The sequence below is a fragment of the Micropterus salmoides genome, unplaced genomic scaffold, assembly GCF_014851395.1.
Source record: "Micropterus salmoides isolate LMB-PRFRI ecotype aquatic unplaced genomic scaffold, ASM1485139v1 Ms_hic_scaffold_12, whole genome shotgun sequence".
Lineage (NCBI taxonomy): Eukaryota > Metazoa > Chordata > Actinopteri > Centrarchiformes > Centrarchidae > Micropterus > Micropterus salmoides.
The window spans coordinates 32,884,609-32,902,565 of record NW_024040263.1 but is presented as its reverse complement, the minus strand read 5'-3'; the positions used below and the strand labels follow the sequence as shown (position 1 = coordinate 32,902,565).

At 39.2% G+C, this 17,957-nt stretch overlaps 1 protein-coding gene across 5 annotated transcripts in view; it reads right to left on the bottom strand.

Moving 5' to 3' along the window:
• The window catches only part of tenm3 (teneurin transmembrane protein 3), an 824,111-nt gene that overhangs the window by 237,216 nt on the left and 568,938 nt on the right, over positions 1 to 17,957 (bottom strand). For 3 of the 5 annotated variants that reach the window (XM_038714618.1, XM_038714620.1, XM_038714619.1), the window contains 5 exons: positions 17,080 to 17,320; positions 15,909 to 16,029; positions 12,786 to 12,797; positions 12,625 to 12,692; positions 9,954 to 10,241 (listed from right to left, as the gene is read on the bottom strand). In XM_038714618.1, coding sequence (XP_038570546.1) covers positions 9,954 to 10,241; positions 12,625 to 12,692; positions 12,786 to 12,797; positions 15,909 to 16,029; positions 17,080 to 17,182 — 592 coding nt within the window. In that variant the 5' untranslated portion in view covers positions 17,183 to 17,320. The remainder of the gene's footprint in view (positions 1 to 9,953; positions 10,242 to 12,624; positions 12,693 to 12,785; positions 12,798 to 15,908; positions 16,030 to 17,079; positions 17,321 to 17,957) is intronic. The other 2 variants (XM_038714621.1, XM_038714622.1) reach the window with 1 other exon arrangement.

Genomic DNA, 17,957 nt, shown 5'->3' with positions numbered 1-17,957 from the left:
GTGGTCACCAGGGATGCGCCTACTGTACGGCCATATCAGCACAATGAGATCGTCTCAGACAGTTTTTCATTCTCCTGCTAGTCCAACTATATCTTCAGTGACGCAGTACACATTAAATATAAAGAACGTACAGTGAGAACAAAGGGACTATTAGAACATAAATAAAAAGCATCAAAGGAAACGTGCGCCACTTTGTGTGAAACCAGCATCAGTAAGAAGCAAGCAGTGAAAGAGGAAAAATAGGGCACAGTGGCACTCCCCTAATGATGTAAAGAGAAGAAAGGACGAAGAGAAAGAGGGAAGGAGTGAATGAGGGATTCAGAGAGAAGGGCAGATAGATCGGGAGAGCAGGCGAGTGTTAATGTCCTAATGATGTAGTGGCTGTCAGAGCATTTGCTTCAGAGGCCAAATGATCCTGTAAGAACAGCACTGCTATTGATCCAGCTATTACACAGCACCACATTATAATGATTTTGTGTGTGTATGTGTGTTTGAAAGAGAGAGAGAGAGAGATGAACTAACAATGTATAACAAAAACAGGTAGTTACTGTGTCTGTGTGTTTTTCTGACATGACACTTCATCAATACTGCCTTTACAGCGTGACAGATTTGAAACCCAATCTGAACCTGATAGCCGATTTCAGTTGTCTCCTATTCTAAACCTTTCAAAACCTCCTGAGCCACACACACACACACACGCACACACACACACCCAACACAAAACCTCTTTTCACTTGTCAGAAATCACCAAGCTGTAATGCATATTCACCGGAAGAAAGCATCACACCTTTTACCCTTCACCAAACATCTATGATCTCTGATTCAGTGACCTTATTGTTATATCATCACACAGAAAAGAAAAGCCTTTAAAAATTAAAAAAAAAATCATTTCAATGAACGAATTACACACAGAACGTCCTTCTGTTTCAGCACATGATTCAGAGACACACTTTTTTTTCAATGCAAAGTGTAAAGTTTTGGTATACTGTTCCGGAGCCAAAAGTAACGTTTCCTTAAAAGATATAATGATGATAATGAAAATAGTTGATTAATCTTCTGTTGATCGACTAATCTATTAATCAACTCATGGTCTCAGCTTTAGTTTCATCCACAGTTGGACAGTCAAGAGCTTCAAGTGTCATTATATAACTAAAAATACCACATATGATGTGCTGCATTTCATTTAGTAACTTTGTTTATAAAGCACCTTTCATACATACAGACATAAAACACCACAGAACAGAAATAAACTGTCATAAATGACTTAAAAAAGGCAAGTCTCCACACACTGGTCCTGAGCTGCCTTTAAAGGTGTCCACAGTGTTAACTTTCAGTCCAGAGGGAGAGGGTTCAGGAGCCACAACCTAAAAAAAGCAGTCCAGCATAGATGGAGGAACAACCAGCCGACCCCAATCGGAAGACCTCAGAGACCTGCCGGTAACGTAGGGCTGCGGTAGATCTCTAATGTAAGCCGTGCTCCATTTGTGATTACAAGAAGCTTGAATTCTGAATTTGGGGAGCCAGCGAAGCGAAATCAGGATTGGTGTCACATGAAACCTTTGGGGGGACCTGGTCAAACACTTAGCATGCATTTTGGAGTACTTGTACACTATCCTGGATGTTTTGCTGAGGCATTTGAAGAGGTAGTACATCCATTTCAAACCAGAAGGTTTTGTCTGGACAAGGCACTTTTGGATATCAATCTTTCATTTCTAGTGTGGAGAGAATGTCAATGTAAGAGACTAAGACTATATTTTAATGTGAGAAAACAGTTTCCCAGTGGGGATGGTCCTTTGGACTTCTGGAAATCCTGACATGCTCTATCGTCGCTGAATAGCTTGGCAACATTAACATTCCCAATATTTCGTTCAGCATGTTCTCTGCATACAAGAGATAAAGTAAAGTAGTTTGGGCAAATCAGAGAAAACAGCTAAACTGAGTTACTGTGTGAGGTTCCTGTAGAGCTGCAGTAAAAGGCTCGACTGTCACCACAAGTCAAAAGGCCATCATCTATCAGGTCCCAGGACTCTGTGAAACCGAGAAACCCTGCTGTAGAATTTATTAGGCTGAAAACTCCCTCTATCTCCTCCTCTCTATTCCTCTCTGTCGATCTACCGCGCTCGCTGCTTCTCCCTCTGCACTTCTGGTAATGGATTCTACCTAAATGGGTTCTGAGAAACACAAGTGAAGGAAGGAAGAAGAGAGGAGAAGAGAGGAGGTGAGGTAAGGGAAGGACAATGGAAGACGTGTTGCTTGTGTCCGTGTAGCATCTGATGGCTATTCGTCTTGTAATAACCTCCAAAACCCTAAAATTTAGTTTGAATCCGTTGATTCTTAGAAATATTCCCTGAAAGTTTATTTGAACAGCTACATTTCCACACACAGCATATCATATCAGCCTGTCTGTTTTTACTTTATTACACTGGGCAAGTTCATAAAATATTAATTGATAAAATGGGATTATTGAAAATTTTTGAAATTGTCTAAATTGATGACACTAGACTTTTTGATCTGACAATAGGACTTTTTTTTTTATAGAGGATAGAAAGGAGAGAAGAGGGGATGAAAAGAGAGAAAGCGAGAGGAGGAGGAGGGAGTGAGAGGGCAGTGCTGTATGGTTAATGATTTAATGTTAGCCACTTGATGGAATGAAGTGTCTTCTCTATGTTAGCGGCGCCAAAGTTAAACCTTCTAGTCAGTTAGTCTGTTATTCATTGATTTCTCTGGTCAGCACTAGATTGCTATTGAATATGACTGGCACCAGTGCCGCATGTGAGTGAGTGAGTGTGTGTTTGTGTGTGTGTGAGAGGAGCGTGCATACCGTGAACTCAAGTACATTTCAGTTGCTAGTGGAAAACTATTTTTCTGTATACACAGGACCACAGGCTGACACACACACACACACACACACACACACACACACACACACACACACGCACAATCAACTAGTTCTTGGAAGAGCGTGAAAGAGGAGCCTGAAATACATCTGCAGTTAGTAACTGCAGTCTTTGTCTAACAAACATACTCACTGCTACTCTCCACGCCTTCTTGCTGTGAGAGAAGAAGAGAGATTATACATTATTTATTCCTGTTTGGTATTAAACCTACAGCACCAGCTGAGCAAAAACAAACCCAGAAGTAATATTTATGTATTTATGTATCAGTCCAACAGCGTGGATGTCTTCAAATTCATCTATGCTGAATATGCATGTGTAATCTCTCTATACTTACATATGTACCTTGGTTATTGCAGTGATCCGTCTTCTCCAGCATTCATCTTCCTCTAACCTGTGTGTGTGTGTGTGTGTGTGTGTGTGTGTGTGTGTGTTGTACTGGATAACTATCTAATATATGTTATTTTGCAATAGCATGAGTAAATAAGATGTGAACATATGAACACTATGTTAGAGCTAGCTGATGTATAGTTTAATAAGCTGCAATATAAATATTTTAAAGAATACATATTACTCTAATCGGCACATGGAATTTGTCACCACACACACACACACACACACACACACACACACACACACAACACAAACTGAACAACATATTCATGAAACAATAGGAGTAATCTACCAACACTAATGGGTGCACTTATATGCTTATCATCAGCAAGGATGTGTTTAGACCACTTTTAGTTTCCATAGATTGATATAAATCCTGGAATTTATTTAATTGCATTGGATAATACTAATTAGAACCTGGAGCTGGGTGAAGCGGGGCCAGGTTTAACTTTTAATCAAACATTTTGCAGGTTTATAGCCCATAGGTGAAATATAAACTGTGAAACTGTATTTTGACAATACCAGCTTCAATGCACGCACAATATGCACTGTATATATGGTTTAAAATAATTATTATAATAATATTCTTTTATTTACAGAGTACCATTTTAAAAGCCATGATATAAAGTGCTTTACATAGGCAGCAAAATAAAACCTTCAGGTTCAAACGGAAACAGATAAAAATGATGAAAATAAAAAAAAAAAAAGAAGAAAATAACTTTTTAAAGAAAAGACAGTTGAAAAAATAAAAAAAATTAAAATTAAAAGTGAAGTATCATCAGGAAAGGTTCTCCGATAAAAGTGTGTTTTCTGAAGGGCTTAAAGGAGTTCACCGAGTCAGCAGACCTGATTTCCTAGGAGCAGGCTGTTGCAGAGCCCCGGGGCCCTGATTGAAAATGCTCTGTCCCCTTCAGATTTCAGCCAGGCCTCTGGAAAAAACAACAGACCTCTGGCTGAGGACCTGAGTGTATGTGCAGCTACTAAAAGATGGGAGATATAACAAGGAGAGAGGCCAATAATAATAATAATGCAAAAGACATTAAAATAAACCGAATTTAAACATATAGCCATCACCTTTTACTTCGAGGACACACACAAGTCTTACAGATTGATGCATTTCCTTAATGACAGAAGGAGAGACAGGGAGCTGAATAAGAATTTGTCAGTCAATATCAGACATGTGCAAACAAGATGTTTTGGGATTTTTTTTTTTTTACTAATCAATAAGCATTTGAAATTAATCATTTTATTTGGTTATGCATGGATGTAAGAACACATAGCAAGAGCTAAATCTGCTCATGGAACCGGAACGACCATTTAAATACAATAAAAAAAACAACAACATAGGGACTAAAATATTCCATTGCCGCAATGTAATTTAAATTATGCCTCTTCCATAGCCTAACAGAGCACATCAGCTGTCATTCAATTTACGAGATGTGATGATTTCTAAAAAGGTCTTTGTGTGCAGTGATTGGCTTAATTATAACAGTACTATGAAAAAGGAGAATCACTCTAATATCCTGCCTTTTACAGTCCAGAGGCCACCGTTCCCCATTTAGAAATGATGAAAAGAAACTAGTGAAATCCAAATTAGTGACACATAGACTGAGAAACTGAATAGGAGAAAGAAGGGAGAGACAGATGAGGCTCACACCACAGAGTGGCCACAGCTAGCCATGGAGACACAGCGAGCAAAGCTCCTTCTTCATGTTGTTTCAGAGTAATTCAGCAGCAAAATGTGAATGTTGCTCTTTCAGAGACAACAATTCTGAATGCTAAATAAGTAAAGGCTAGATCATCTGTTCTGCTTTGGTATTTTTCTGTATGAATGCCATTCATTTTGTCACCTATTCGCTCCCAATCAGCCACATGAGTGTCAGTAACGTCCAAAGCAGACGTGGACAGGGTTCTACCCTTCTGTCAGTTACATCCCCATAACTCCCATCTCATGTGCAGCCTCTAACCTTTCCCGCTATGGTGTGTTTTCAAAAGAGCACAGAAAGAGTAGCCACCATGACTGTACTGTACATAATAGCATTAGCAGAGAAGTCAACCGCAGGTCTGCAACATCAACTCACCAGGTTTAAGATTATGTTGGGGTTGACCTTTGTAGAACTTATTGGATAAATTTGGAGCAGCTGAACCAAACACCCTTTGGATTTTGGGTCATTTGTGCATGAACTTCCAGACTGTATTTGCTACTGATTGCAAAGAGAAAGCATGTGTGTGTGTGTATAACAGCTAAGGTTATAGTGTTAAGCAGCTTAGAAATGCCAAATGGATTAAGTGTTTTGTTGACACATAGCAAAGTAATCTGGTTAGCAAAGACGAAATACATCCCTCTTCCTCTCTGTCCGACTATTTGCTTCCATGTGTCCTATTCACTTTTTTTATGTTATTATTATTTTTTCCTCAGTTCCATCTCATTGGGTCTTTCTCACCCTCCCAGTTTATCCCTCCTTAGACACCATCACCATGCCACAGTTAGACATAAAGAGTTTGGGCAGGGGAGGTCAGCTAATATATTTTAAGCTTCTTACTGTGGCCCAAAACTCGACATCTGTCTGTTGTCCCTCTGTTGTTATTATTGTCTTGTCATTTGTATCTGTTGTTGGGTTTACATGTGCTGGAAACTGTATCTCAACTACATTATCATCTCATCTCACATCCTTGAGATTTTACCTTTTTGTAATTAGCTTCACAGTTCTTCTGTTTATTCAAAATGAAGGCCTCACCTTCGTCTAAGAACTTCTTCAAGAAAAGACACGTGTCTCAGTGTGTTTAGGACAGCAAATGTGAATGCATCTTCCCTTTTCTGTCCCTGTAGTTGAGATCACTAATATCAGGTAACCGTGGAAGCCGCAGCTGGACACCCATGGGTCCAGACACCACAAAACATTTACATCTGCCAGTATGTGTGTGTGTTCGTGTGTCCGCTGGGGAGCTAGCCAGACATTTCTTGACTAATATTTCCTCTCAGGAGAACAAACAACACGGAGAGCCTTCTCCCTTTCCTGTTCTGCTTTTATTTGCGACTTTCCCTGCTTTTCTTCTGAATGACTATATCCAGTGAACTGCTTTGTGTTTTCTTCTCTTCTCCCGTTCTATTTTGCCTCTGTTGTCTGTTCTTTCTCTCGCTAACTGTTGCAACAAAGCCGCTGATAGAATCACAGAAGCTGGTTTAAGTTACTGTACACGCTCAAACTCGTGCACACACCCCTGCACACTCAATTTCTGCTGCAAACCAGGGTCAGTATCAAGGGCTGGAGCGACAATAGGTGTCTCGGCGGAGGCAATGAATCGTCTGCTGTTTACAATACAATAACTAAAGTACCAGCTCCATTCAGAGGGTGAAGAGCAGCACAAGAGAAGAGGTGGCGGCTGAATATTGTCTCTCCACGTTTACTCTCAACGTGGCTCAATACCTAATTGAATATAGAGAAGCTAAGGATGAAGGTTAATTCAACAGGTTTATGTTGTTGGCTCTGAGTTTATTTTCTAAATGTAAATATATTTGGCAGGGCTGTTTACATATTTATACAAATATGTTTAAATATATCTGGAACCAAGAAGCCCAGAAGAAATTTCAGCTTTTTGCCCTTTTTGCATGTCACAAGCAAACAGTCACCATGTTGTTCTTTTTAGTTTACTGCTGCAGACCCATGTGATGTTTGAATGAATGTTAGAAAAAAGAAAGACATTAAAAATGCCAGAAAGAATAAATGCTTTTCTCCAATGCAGGTACATGCTGCTGAGTGCTGTCTGCCAGTGTCGTGTTACTCAGTATGCATTTACAAATGACGTTTCAATTCCCTTTCTCATTCATCTCTCCAACGCACTAACTTTGAACATTTAGGTTAGTTTTCTACCTATTTTTAGACATCAATAATGTAACAAAAACTCTCATATCAGCTTGAGCGTTAGGTCTTGCTGGAGCATACTGATGCAGTCGGACTGAATTCTGTACACGTGCTGTAGTCCCAGGGCACAAGAGTGAATGCTACTCCAAAAGCCTTCAACCCTTAGCTATTGATTTGGTACATTTGGTTATAGTTATCCAGTAACGGCTATCATTTCCATAGGTGGTGCCCCCAAGAACTTTACATTTCTTGAAGTTAAAATTTAACAGCCTAAACGGATCGATTGCCCTAAACAATATGACGCCCCTTTAATTCATTTTAATTCCCAACAGGCACAAAGTGTTCAAAACACTGGCTTTACTGTTTTTTTAAGCATTACCTTTTATGACACTCATTTAGCCATTAACTGAGGTGTGTTCAAATTTCACACAGAATGTCTTTGTAACACCTTTTTGAAAACACAACTTTTGTCCAATACTGGCTTTCTTTGAGAACGCGCACACACAGCAAGGTGCAGACCAGAATGAGCTTCAAATTCACACTCAACCGTCCTTCAGTACGCCACGCTGTATCCACCAGATGTTCTCCACCAGCTTGCCGCTGATTACCACTGATAAAAATGCTCTAAAACTATGAGTGACCATGTGTTAGCATTTGAACCGCTTGATCTCCACACTTACACGCTTAAAATGAGAGCCAACACACACACACACAGCTGCATTTTAAAGAGTCAATTAGCCTTTGAAAACTTGACGACTACTCACTTTTAGAGATGGGAAGTGTTTCCTCCAGAGCACTGACATCCACAGCATAATGCCATTTAATAAAAACATTAGCAAACTTAATATAGGAAATACAATGATTCAGCACTTTATCTCACTGTTAATTACAACTCCACATCTCTTAATAAAAACCCATTCTGTGTGTGTGTGTGTGTGTGTGTGTGAAATCAAAAACAAGTCTGTTATTAAGTATGAAACCCACACCTGTTAGGGAAAACTACCCTGAGGATAATGAATATGCTTCACGCCCTGTACACACACATTTACAGGCACACAAAGAACTACCTGAAAAGATATTTGCACATATACCTGTACATTGTTTGTGTACACTGGCCCTGAAACACACATGTGTATGCACTAAAAGGACAAAAAAGAAATGACTGCTCAGCTAAAGCTTGAGATCATTAATTAAATTTAATTAGCAAGACATTCTTTTGTGTTTTTCTGCCCACAAATACTGCACCCAATTCCCACCACCAGATAGGACACTGAGTGGGGGTGTACACATACAGTAAATATCAATTTAACAGATTTACACTTTTTACCCCCTTCGGCTGTTTTATCTTTTTAAACTTTTTAAAAATAATATCAGTAACATGTTAATGTTTTTTTTTTTTTATTGTTACCAAACTATCAAATCTGCTGGTGCTTACAACTTTATTCCATGATGTTGTTAAAATAATAAAAGCCTCATGAAATATGTTAAATATACTACAGAGCTGAATATTGACACAGAAACTACAGTACTTTTTATTCTAGTAAAAGCCTTTACGACATGGCTTTCCAGAACAATAATGTACACACACCTTTAATGAACGCCATCAGATATTCACAGCCCAGAACATTCTGTCACTGAACAAGAAATCTTTATTAGTTTTAGGACCTAATGATAAATGAACCGCATATATTGCTTTTATATCTTTTAATTTGCCTCTCATTCACACCGAAGTGCATGATTGTGATCATTTATATAATAATAACTGTTATATTCCAAGTTGTGCATATTATTATATTGTTGACAATTATGTGTATGAATTATTACTATTATATTTGTTTGCTACATGTAATGCAAAATAATGTTATTAATTAAAAAATCTGTATTGACTGCCATCACTTAACAACACTTTAGTTTTCCCACCGCGTTGGACTATACAGAGACAAACTGCAGTATTTTCTGTCCATCATTATTCATTTAACTAATGCGTTTCATCTCCTATGTGTTGCATAAATTCTTTATTGCCAAAAGAAAAAAAAAAAACACCTCATGCGAGTGTAAAATCTTTTTGTGGTATTGTTATAAGTGAATCTTTTCACTTTCTTCACATTCCTCACATTCTTTCCCTCTCACGCACACACACACACACACACACACACACCACAAGCCCCGGCAGAGTCTCAGCAGGACATGAAGGCTGCATCACGTGCCTGATTTTCCTTTTTGCTGGAAGAAACGGAGGTCAGGAAATATTTGTGAGGAAAAATGTATAATTTGTTTGATCAAATAAACGAGAAGGCACCAAGTACTCGTGTCCTGTAAAACAATAAACCTTAAAGACAGAGTAAACACCTACGTGTCATTTAATTATAAGTCATTTTCTTGTTCTTTTAGTTTTGATGAAGAATTGAATCTCTGTATTAAAAACTGATACCAGAATATATTTTTTCTTAGACCGTAGCTGTATCCCAGGCCCCGGGAGTGTGTAGAATCAGAGAGAAACTCGAAAATAAATAAACTTTGGATTAGTGTTGAAGCCGCAGCTGGACACTGTGTGTATTTATCCTTGATTTACAATCATATTTGCACACTTTCAAAAGAACACGGTCAAGACTGAATAGTTAGAAATCAATCAGAATGAGTAATTATAAGAGAGGGTCTTGGTGAAGAAGTTGCCAGTCACTCGTAGTAAAATGTATCATCGACCACTCCTTGAAATTTAAGAAATACAAACAGTGGAAAATAACATCTGTTAGAGAGGGAGAGAAATCCAAATACAGAGAGAGAAGTTAAGATGATGTCCTACCATTGTCGCTGTCTGACTTGTTCTCATGCTCGGTGTCGGTGAGAGTCAGCACTGAGTTGGAGCGGCTGGACAGGCAAGAACTCCTCCCGGATGATTTCCCCAGACCTCCACGGCCCCACAGCCGCATGGCGCGCTCTGGTGACATCACGGCCTGACTATCGGTATCGAGGTCCTGGGTGGTACCAACTGCGAAGCCGCGGTGAGGGAGGCCCATCTCGGAGCAGAACGCCAGGCCACGACGCGACGGCGGCTCGCAGATTCCCAGCTGACGAAGACTGAAGTGCTGACCTGAAACAGATGGAGATTTTGAAATTGTTTTGAAATTTGAATATGCTACTACACATACTGGTGACTATGTAAAAGTACATGTTTTAGTTCAAATTATTGTTAATTACTATACATAGTAGCATGTTGTTGTATATTCATGTTTTATACCAACTTCATAACATGACATTTCATAAATATATACATTTACATTTTCCTAGAAACACAGTGAAAACTGTAATAGGCATAATAATGTCCAAGCTCAAGAAAGTTCATAGTTTCAAATGATTTTACATTGTTCAAATAAATTCAAAAACTCACCTATATATTCATGTTCTCTTCACATCTCCTAGCTCATTTATATACAAAATAATTCATCGTCTGGTTCTAAATTAAGTAGTTAAAAAGGCCTATCACATTTCCCCGAAGCCAAGGTGACGTTTTCAACTTACTTGTTTTGTCTGACTAACAATCAGTAAACCAAAAATAATGTACAGTGCTGTAAAACCAACATGACAAATTTAATCTTGCATGAAGCAGAGAATATTTGATGATAATATTTGAATAATCTTTTTGTGTCACCCCAAACATGGCCTCACCATAGGTACAGTACATCTTGTCTTGCATTTCAGAGTATGTGAGTGTGTAGCTAAGAGGTTTGCCAAGTTAAAAAAGGAAAACGCACACTGAGAGCAGCTGCAGCCCATAAAGAGCCTGATCACGCTGTCTCCATGAAGAAAAGCCTCAGCTCAGTGTGAAGTCAGACCTGACCCAGGTTATGACAAACTGTGGCTGTCAGGCAGGACAATGACTAAAAAGAAAATAATCTAAAAAAAACATTATTATTTCTTTGAGCCGATATTAAAGGACAAAAAGACAATTCTACTTATAGAAAATAACAACAGAAACTGCGCAGAAAAAGCAGACAGAGAAGGTGAATGCTTATTGACTAGATCCCCTAAATCTCATTTAGTCATTACAGGAGAAGAGACAGATTACAAGAGCTTTAAGCCTGGAGACTATTACCCCATTAGGATGTACATATTTTATAGGAATTGAATTGTTTGTACATAATTCACATAGATTATCTTATACCATTTGCTCAGATATTAATTAAATGAATAAATTAAAATGAAAAGATAATAAAACACATTTTCAAATAGATGAATCTTACTGTAGACAAAAAAAGGGTAAATGATCATTTTGAATCAAAGACAAGCCTAAAACCAAGACAATGGTGGCAAAACATGGAATATCTTTTTGTAATTAAGAGAGACACAGCCACCTCACCTGTTGGGCTTCTGAACTATTATAAGGTTTCAGAGGAACCAGTAATGAACTAGACAACGCTGTCATACCCTCGCTACGGAAAAACCCTCCACTAATCAGTTTAGTGTCATAATAACACTCTGGTTGATTAAGGACAAATAATGAATCTATACAACATTGGATATTAATGTGGAAACTTTAATCTAAACAGACATATTGATCTACTTCCACAAAAATCTGCATTCATGAAAAGGTTTATTATTATCCTGGGTGTTAATTCTCATGATTTATGTGATCAAAGATGACATTTTACAAATGTGTGTGTACACAAGACTGACATAAAACATAACTGTATCACATCCATTTTTGTACATTCGGTACATTGTTAATGACACTGTTTATATACATATTGTAATCACTGTAAAACTTGAAATGGGCTGAAATCAGGTTCAAAAACCATGTGTGATAATCCTTTAAAATGGAAATGAAAAGACGACCAATAATTTATCTGCAAAATCTCAGTATGTGCCTCTTCATCTTTAATCAGCAAATGAAAAGGAAATTATAAAAGCTTTCTGTAATTAATGGCACAACAAGAGATAACGAGTCCTGCCATTCAATTAAAAGTTATATTAATTTTAAATGAGCTCCAATTAGGCCAGCAGTGAAAACGAAGGCGATAAGATGATTGAGTAATTATGATTTTTTCACTTCTCAAATATTGAAGTTGTATTAATTGGAGCTGGAGAACAATGGATGCACTCTGTGGTTAAGCAGTTTTTCCTTTTGATGTACTATTATTTTTACATTTTCTCCTTCACAAGACTGTGATGTGTTTATATTTAACATACCACTCCCTTATCTAACCTGCATCCATCCATATTTAGACCAATAATCTGTTAGGCAAGTTTAAGAATCCACAAATGTGCCAAATGTCAGTTACTAAATATAACTAAAGTTCAGGAACAGGACCACGCCCCTCTCTCTCACTAATTCAACCACCTACGCCTCATTCAATCTCTCTAATCCAGTTACCTGCACATCCGCATCAGTTCTCACATCCAGAATACACAGTACTGAGTCTTGTGCACAGATAACAGATGAGTTAAGGGCAGCGTATATGTCAGTGGACTCTCACCTTGTCTGTAATCATCCTGTTCACGATGAACCATGTCCTTGTGTCCCTTGGTCGTCCCGTACAATAACCTGTCAACAACCAAGGACAGAGATCATCAGTTGTGTTGAACAATAATAAAAGGATAACTCTTAAGAATAAATCCAGTAAAACTCACTGCACACCTTTGTTTTGTCCTTTTGTTGGGTTCACAGGTTCCAAATCAGTTTAAAGCACAATCAGGGATCAAACAGGACAGGGGTTGTGTCAAAGAATACAGTAAAAACAATGCCAAGGCTGATCAACACCACAGACTTCTTACTCAGTAACTGTACATCTCAGGGCTAACCCTAACCCTGCTTCAATTAATAGAAAAAGTAGCAATCTCAGTAAGGATACTGGTCACTGGTACTGTTGGATGCAGTCATAATTATTAGGGGTGTTATTATTATTAGCCGTTTCGGTACAGGACTTTCAGAACGGTGCACGTGTGCACCGAACGCAGTCTTTAACGTCATATATTAAGCTTGTTTTGTGTGGAACATATGTAAATTCCGAGTTTCCACATGGACATATTAAGTGGCGGACCAAATCTCCGCCTTGCGGCACTGCAGAGCTGCACAAGCAGCCACTTTAGCGCAGCCTCTCACTAACTAGTGACATAAGCATCACGGCCAGTGCAGAGAAGCCAGAGCTTTAAGACCCCCCCTTATTTGTTCAGGTCTTCTGTTTGGGAACACTTCGGTTTCCAGTGAAATACAACAACGGACAAATCGATAAGACGAAAGCAGCGAATTGTAAACTAATCCCCTTACTGTACCGAAAATAAACAGAACCGTGACTCCAAAACCGAGATACATACTGAACCGAGATTTTTGTGTACCGTTACACCCGGTGTGCGAACTATACCATGGCTTTCGGGAGAGCCCACTCTTGGGGAGGGAATCATTAATAGCTGCAAGCATGTAGGCCTGGCTTATAATTATAATTATATGGCTTATAATTATACAAACATACTTATTAGCATATGTAGCCATTTTGCTACAATTACACTTGACAACAGCTGTTTGCGGCCTGACCTTTCTTTTCTCCGTGAGAGGGAAAAACTTTGAAAATTTGCTGGTGCTGCGGAGAGCCCCCAGCTGCAGTAGTGCATGGATCATGCGCAATATTCATCCAGCTAGACGGAACGATCACGAATTGTTCACAGCGCGTCGGCCGTACTAGCGACACAACCCGTAGTACCGGAGACGGAGTGGAGCGCACAGGTGATCGTTCTCTCTGGCTGAATGAAGTCTGACCCTCCTGAATTTACGCATGGATCCATGATGATAGAGAAATATAGAAATTAATCGCAATAAAGCATGCTGTCAATATTTTAGAGACCCCCCCCCAAAAAATCACCCTGGTTACACCCCTAAGAATCATTGTGTAATGTGATCGGGAGAATTACACTAATTACACCATCAATATGTATATAAATATCTGTGCAAAAGTGGACAATTCCTGGTCAATCGTGGCCAAAAAGCTTAATAGTTAAAAAATAGGAGGTGCAATTACCTGGGACATCACATCCAGCTGTGTTTAGAAAAGTAAAACAGTCTGCTGGATTTTTCACTTTCTTCTTTTTCTTCAATATTACCACACAGTTCACATTTATAGTCAGTGCCATCTGCATTTATGTCATTTGCATACATACCAAACAGTTAATTAACACAACAAAAACAAGAAGGGTGCCTAGCTCACAAACATAAAACCACAATGAGGGAAGCAAAACATTTGCAGTCTGGGGTTTCAGGGCTAAAGTCGGATGGTGTTGGTTTGAAAAAAACATTATATTCAAAACACCTCATTTGATTTGATTTATTCAAGAACACATTCATTTTGCACTGTGTGTTCCCTCTGTTATTCCGGCATAATGCATGTGCCCTACTGATTTTGACTGGATAATCAAGGGTTGTTGGTAAAAATATAGCACTCTTGTAAAATAGATTTCCATTTACTGAGAATGAAGCAGACCCAGTGTGGCTCGGTCATTTAAAATAAAACTCCAATAAACGTCCAGTAGTTTTATTTTTAAAAATAAAATTACGCCGTACACCAACTCATGTGCTCTGTGGCATCTTCAGATCGAGACCAAATTAATTAATTGACTATCTGTGACAAATTGGGTTTGCATTATCTATAGTACACCTTCTAGTTTATACAAGTGCTTATTTTTTGTTATTTACCATAGCTTGTGTAATAGTGCACTGCTTACTATCCCAGCTTGTTTGCATTATGTTACCGTCTACAGCAAAGCATATGATAAGTTAAAGTAAACACACACGGTCATAAGTTAGTTTCAGCTCCATTTTATTAGGTTGCAAGTTTAAACCTGGTTTAATTGTTTTCCTGTGTTAATACTTACAATTGTTTGTTCCTTTGATCAGTTCCACCATGCAGGACAATTGTTTGGGGAGGGGCCGGCCTAAGCATTTCCTGTTTTATAGGACTAGGGTGGTCATGGATGACATCACCGGGCCAAACCAAGTAGAGGGGTTTCTTTCTTTATAGGAATGTTTCTTTTGGATGTTTTTGGTTATTATAAATACACGTGTAAATACCCCTGACCTGTTTTCTAGTTCGTGGGAGTGGAGTGAACTGCTAACTAAGTTACAAATGTTAAGAGATGTCTAGATAGTGATGTTAAGGAGTAGATCAACCTGCATCAGAATGGGATGGGCTGAAGCGGTTTGGGTGTGAATTGAACACCCTATATAATAAATGGGATTTGTGTTTCCAAGGGAGGAAAAGAGGTGATGCTGTGCCTTTTGTTAGTGTTGCTATAAGTTTAATGAGTTATCCGTGTACTGCAGACCACTGTATATAAAACAATTACCTCTGGGAACATACGATGTTTGAGTCTGCCTGCCTACCACCTTCCTAGCCACTCTGGTGAGGCTACACCACACTATCAATTTTCCCTTTTCCACGGGTGGTGTCGAGGTGAATTTAACGTGACTTTGATTCAGTTATTTAGCGTATATAGTGATTTCTTTTAATAGCCGTAGGTGTGTGAATTTGCTACTTCCTCTTTCCAAAATTAAGGTAATTTGCTATAATCATTTTAATGCCTTCTAAGCCTAATGAACCGCTTCATATGTAAATATAATTTCTCCCAGGTAAACAACACTAGCTGGACTTCTCAGCGGAGATGATTCTGTACCGAACCTACTGTAGATCACACACACAGTGACACAGATCTAATATTACCCACAGGGTTGGACACAATGGAACCCTGTAATGTGTGTGATCAGAGTTCTCACCTGGTCTGGTCTTGGTGCTGGTCGAAAGCCTTGAGTGTTTCACTGGAGGAGTAGGACTTCTGAGTGGGCACCCGGAGTCCCTGGGAGCCAATAGCACAGTCTTCACTGTCCCCCGATGAACCTAGCATAGATGGATACACAAACCTGTGACCGACAAAAACCTGAAAGCCTTAAAAACATCTTGTTAAGATCCAGGATATGGTTAGATTCATTATTTATCATTTCCATTTCTATTTAAACAATATTCACAGACAAACTGTATACAGGAACACTCTCAGAATTAAAAAGCCCTGAGAGGTTTCAGTACAATCTGTTCATTAGATTATTTTTTTTTTGCGTTGATGTGATCTCACAATCCTCAAATGTCCCAAATTAAAGTCACACCTCAGATTTCACTACAGGACTGTGTCGGAGGCAGTGCCAGTGGAGTCTGATGGGAGATTAGTCAGGGTACCAATTTCATTTCCCTTCTAAACTTACATAATGGTCCTGACATTCTAAACACACAGTGTGTGTGTATTGTAAGCCCATTTTATAGCAGTCATGGGAGAAACACACTGCTACCTCAAGCAAGGGAAGCATCATGTATCCTTACACCTTTAAAAAAACGTGCTGTAAAGAGTTCAACACCTTGGACCTGTGGCCTTATGTCTTAATGGGGTCTTTTAAAGAGAATCATCTCTAAGTAACTCTCTCGGTCGGAGCAGGAAAAGCTGGAGACACTGATCACCTGCAGATGTGGAGCCCCACAAGAACAGATCAGCTTCATGCCTCTTGTACTATAAACCAACGACTGCGTGGCCAGTGCCTCTCCCAGCCAAATCTCTGACAAGAAAGAGTCAATCAGTGACGACGAGCAACTGCAGATTTACTTAAAAAATGTCAATGACTTTTTCTCCAGTTGTGTAAAGCCAACGTCAACATCCTGAACACCACCACAATGTTTTTGGAGTTTGTCAGTGGGAGGCTCTTGGGATAATCATAGCAGCCGTTTCATCTACTGGAAGCTAGAGTTTGATTAAAATCTGTTAAATTTAAAGGATCTCTGAATGCAAAAAGGATGGCTGACTCACTGACTGACTGACTGACTCAACTACTGAATGAACAAAGACACAAATAAGCGAGCAAATGAATGAATAAATGAATGATCACGCTAACTGAGCTATCTCACCGGTGTAGGGTCCCTCCTTGTCCTTGCGGCTCTTGGAGAGTGAGCAGTATGGACGTCGCTCTTTCACTTCCATAATGCTTCTGCTTGTGCTGCTGGCAAACATACAGGCATGCTGATGTTCAGCCGCATAGACAGAATGACAGACAGACAGACAGAGAGAGAAACAAAGACACACAGAGGTATAGGACAAAGACAGAGAGAGAGACGGACAGACGGAGAGTGACGGGTTGTTGGACTCCACCTGCAAACATATAGAGACAAAAAGGGTTCGTCAGTGACGGAGTCAAAGACTGCCACGACAAGGCCTCATCCTCCAGTGACAGTTACATTTTAAACATCGCTGTATGCTAATCAACAACAGTGTATACAATATGTGCTCCTGTGGTGACTTGATTCAAAAATCACCGTCTGCAGTGTTTACTGGATGCATTTTTGTGTGACCTGCCTGAAACTCTCATGAGCAGCAGCAGCAGCATGCTTGGTTATTTTGGATCCCAAAGAGACACATTCTTTGCTGTGCACATCCAGTGTGTTCATGAAAAGGTTCACACAAGCCATGTTTCCATTGTTTTTTTTATGCACATTTTGAAGTATCGCATTAAAAAAGGTTAATGGAAACGACGAAATTGAAATTCTTATGCTTTAATGTTACGTTCGCGTTTTTCCGTTCGCTTAAGGTGGTTTTTGACTTTGTCATAAAAGAATTAATGCGCTAAATGGGAGATGGAAACACTTTTGCCAAATAGGTTCTGGTGTAGCAAACTTGGATCTCATGTCTGATCAGCTGTTTCCACTGTCGCCGTCTTGCAGGATATTTCCATAACGTGCGGAGTCATGGCTGGAAGCTACTTCCCCACTTGAAACACATTCCTGAGGAC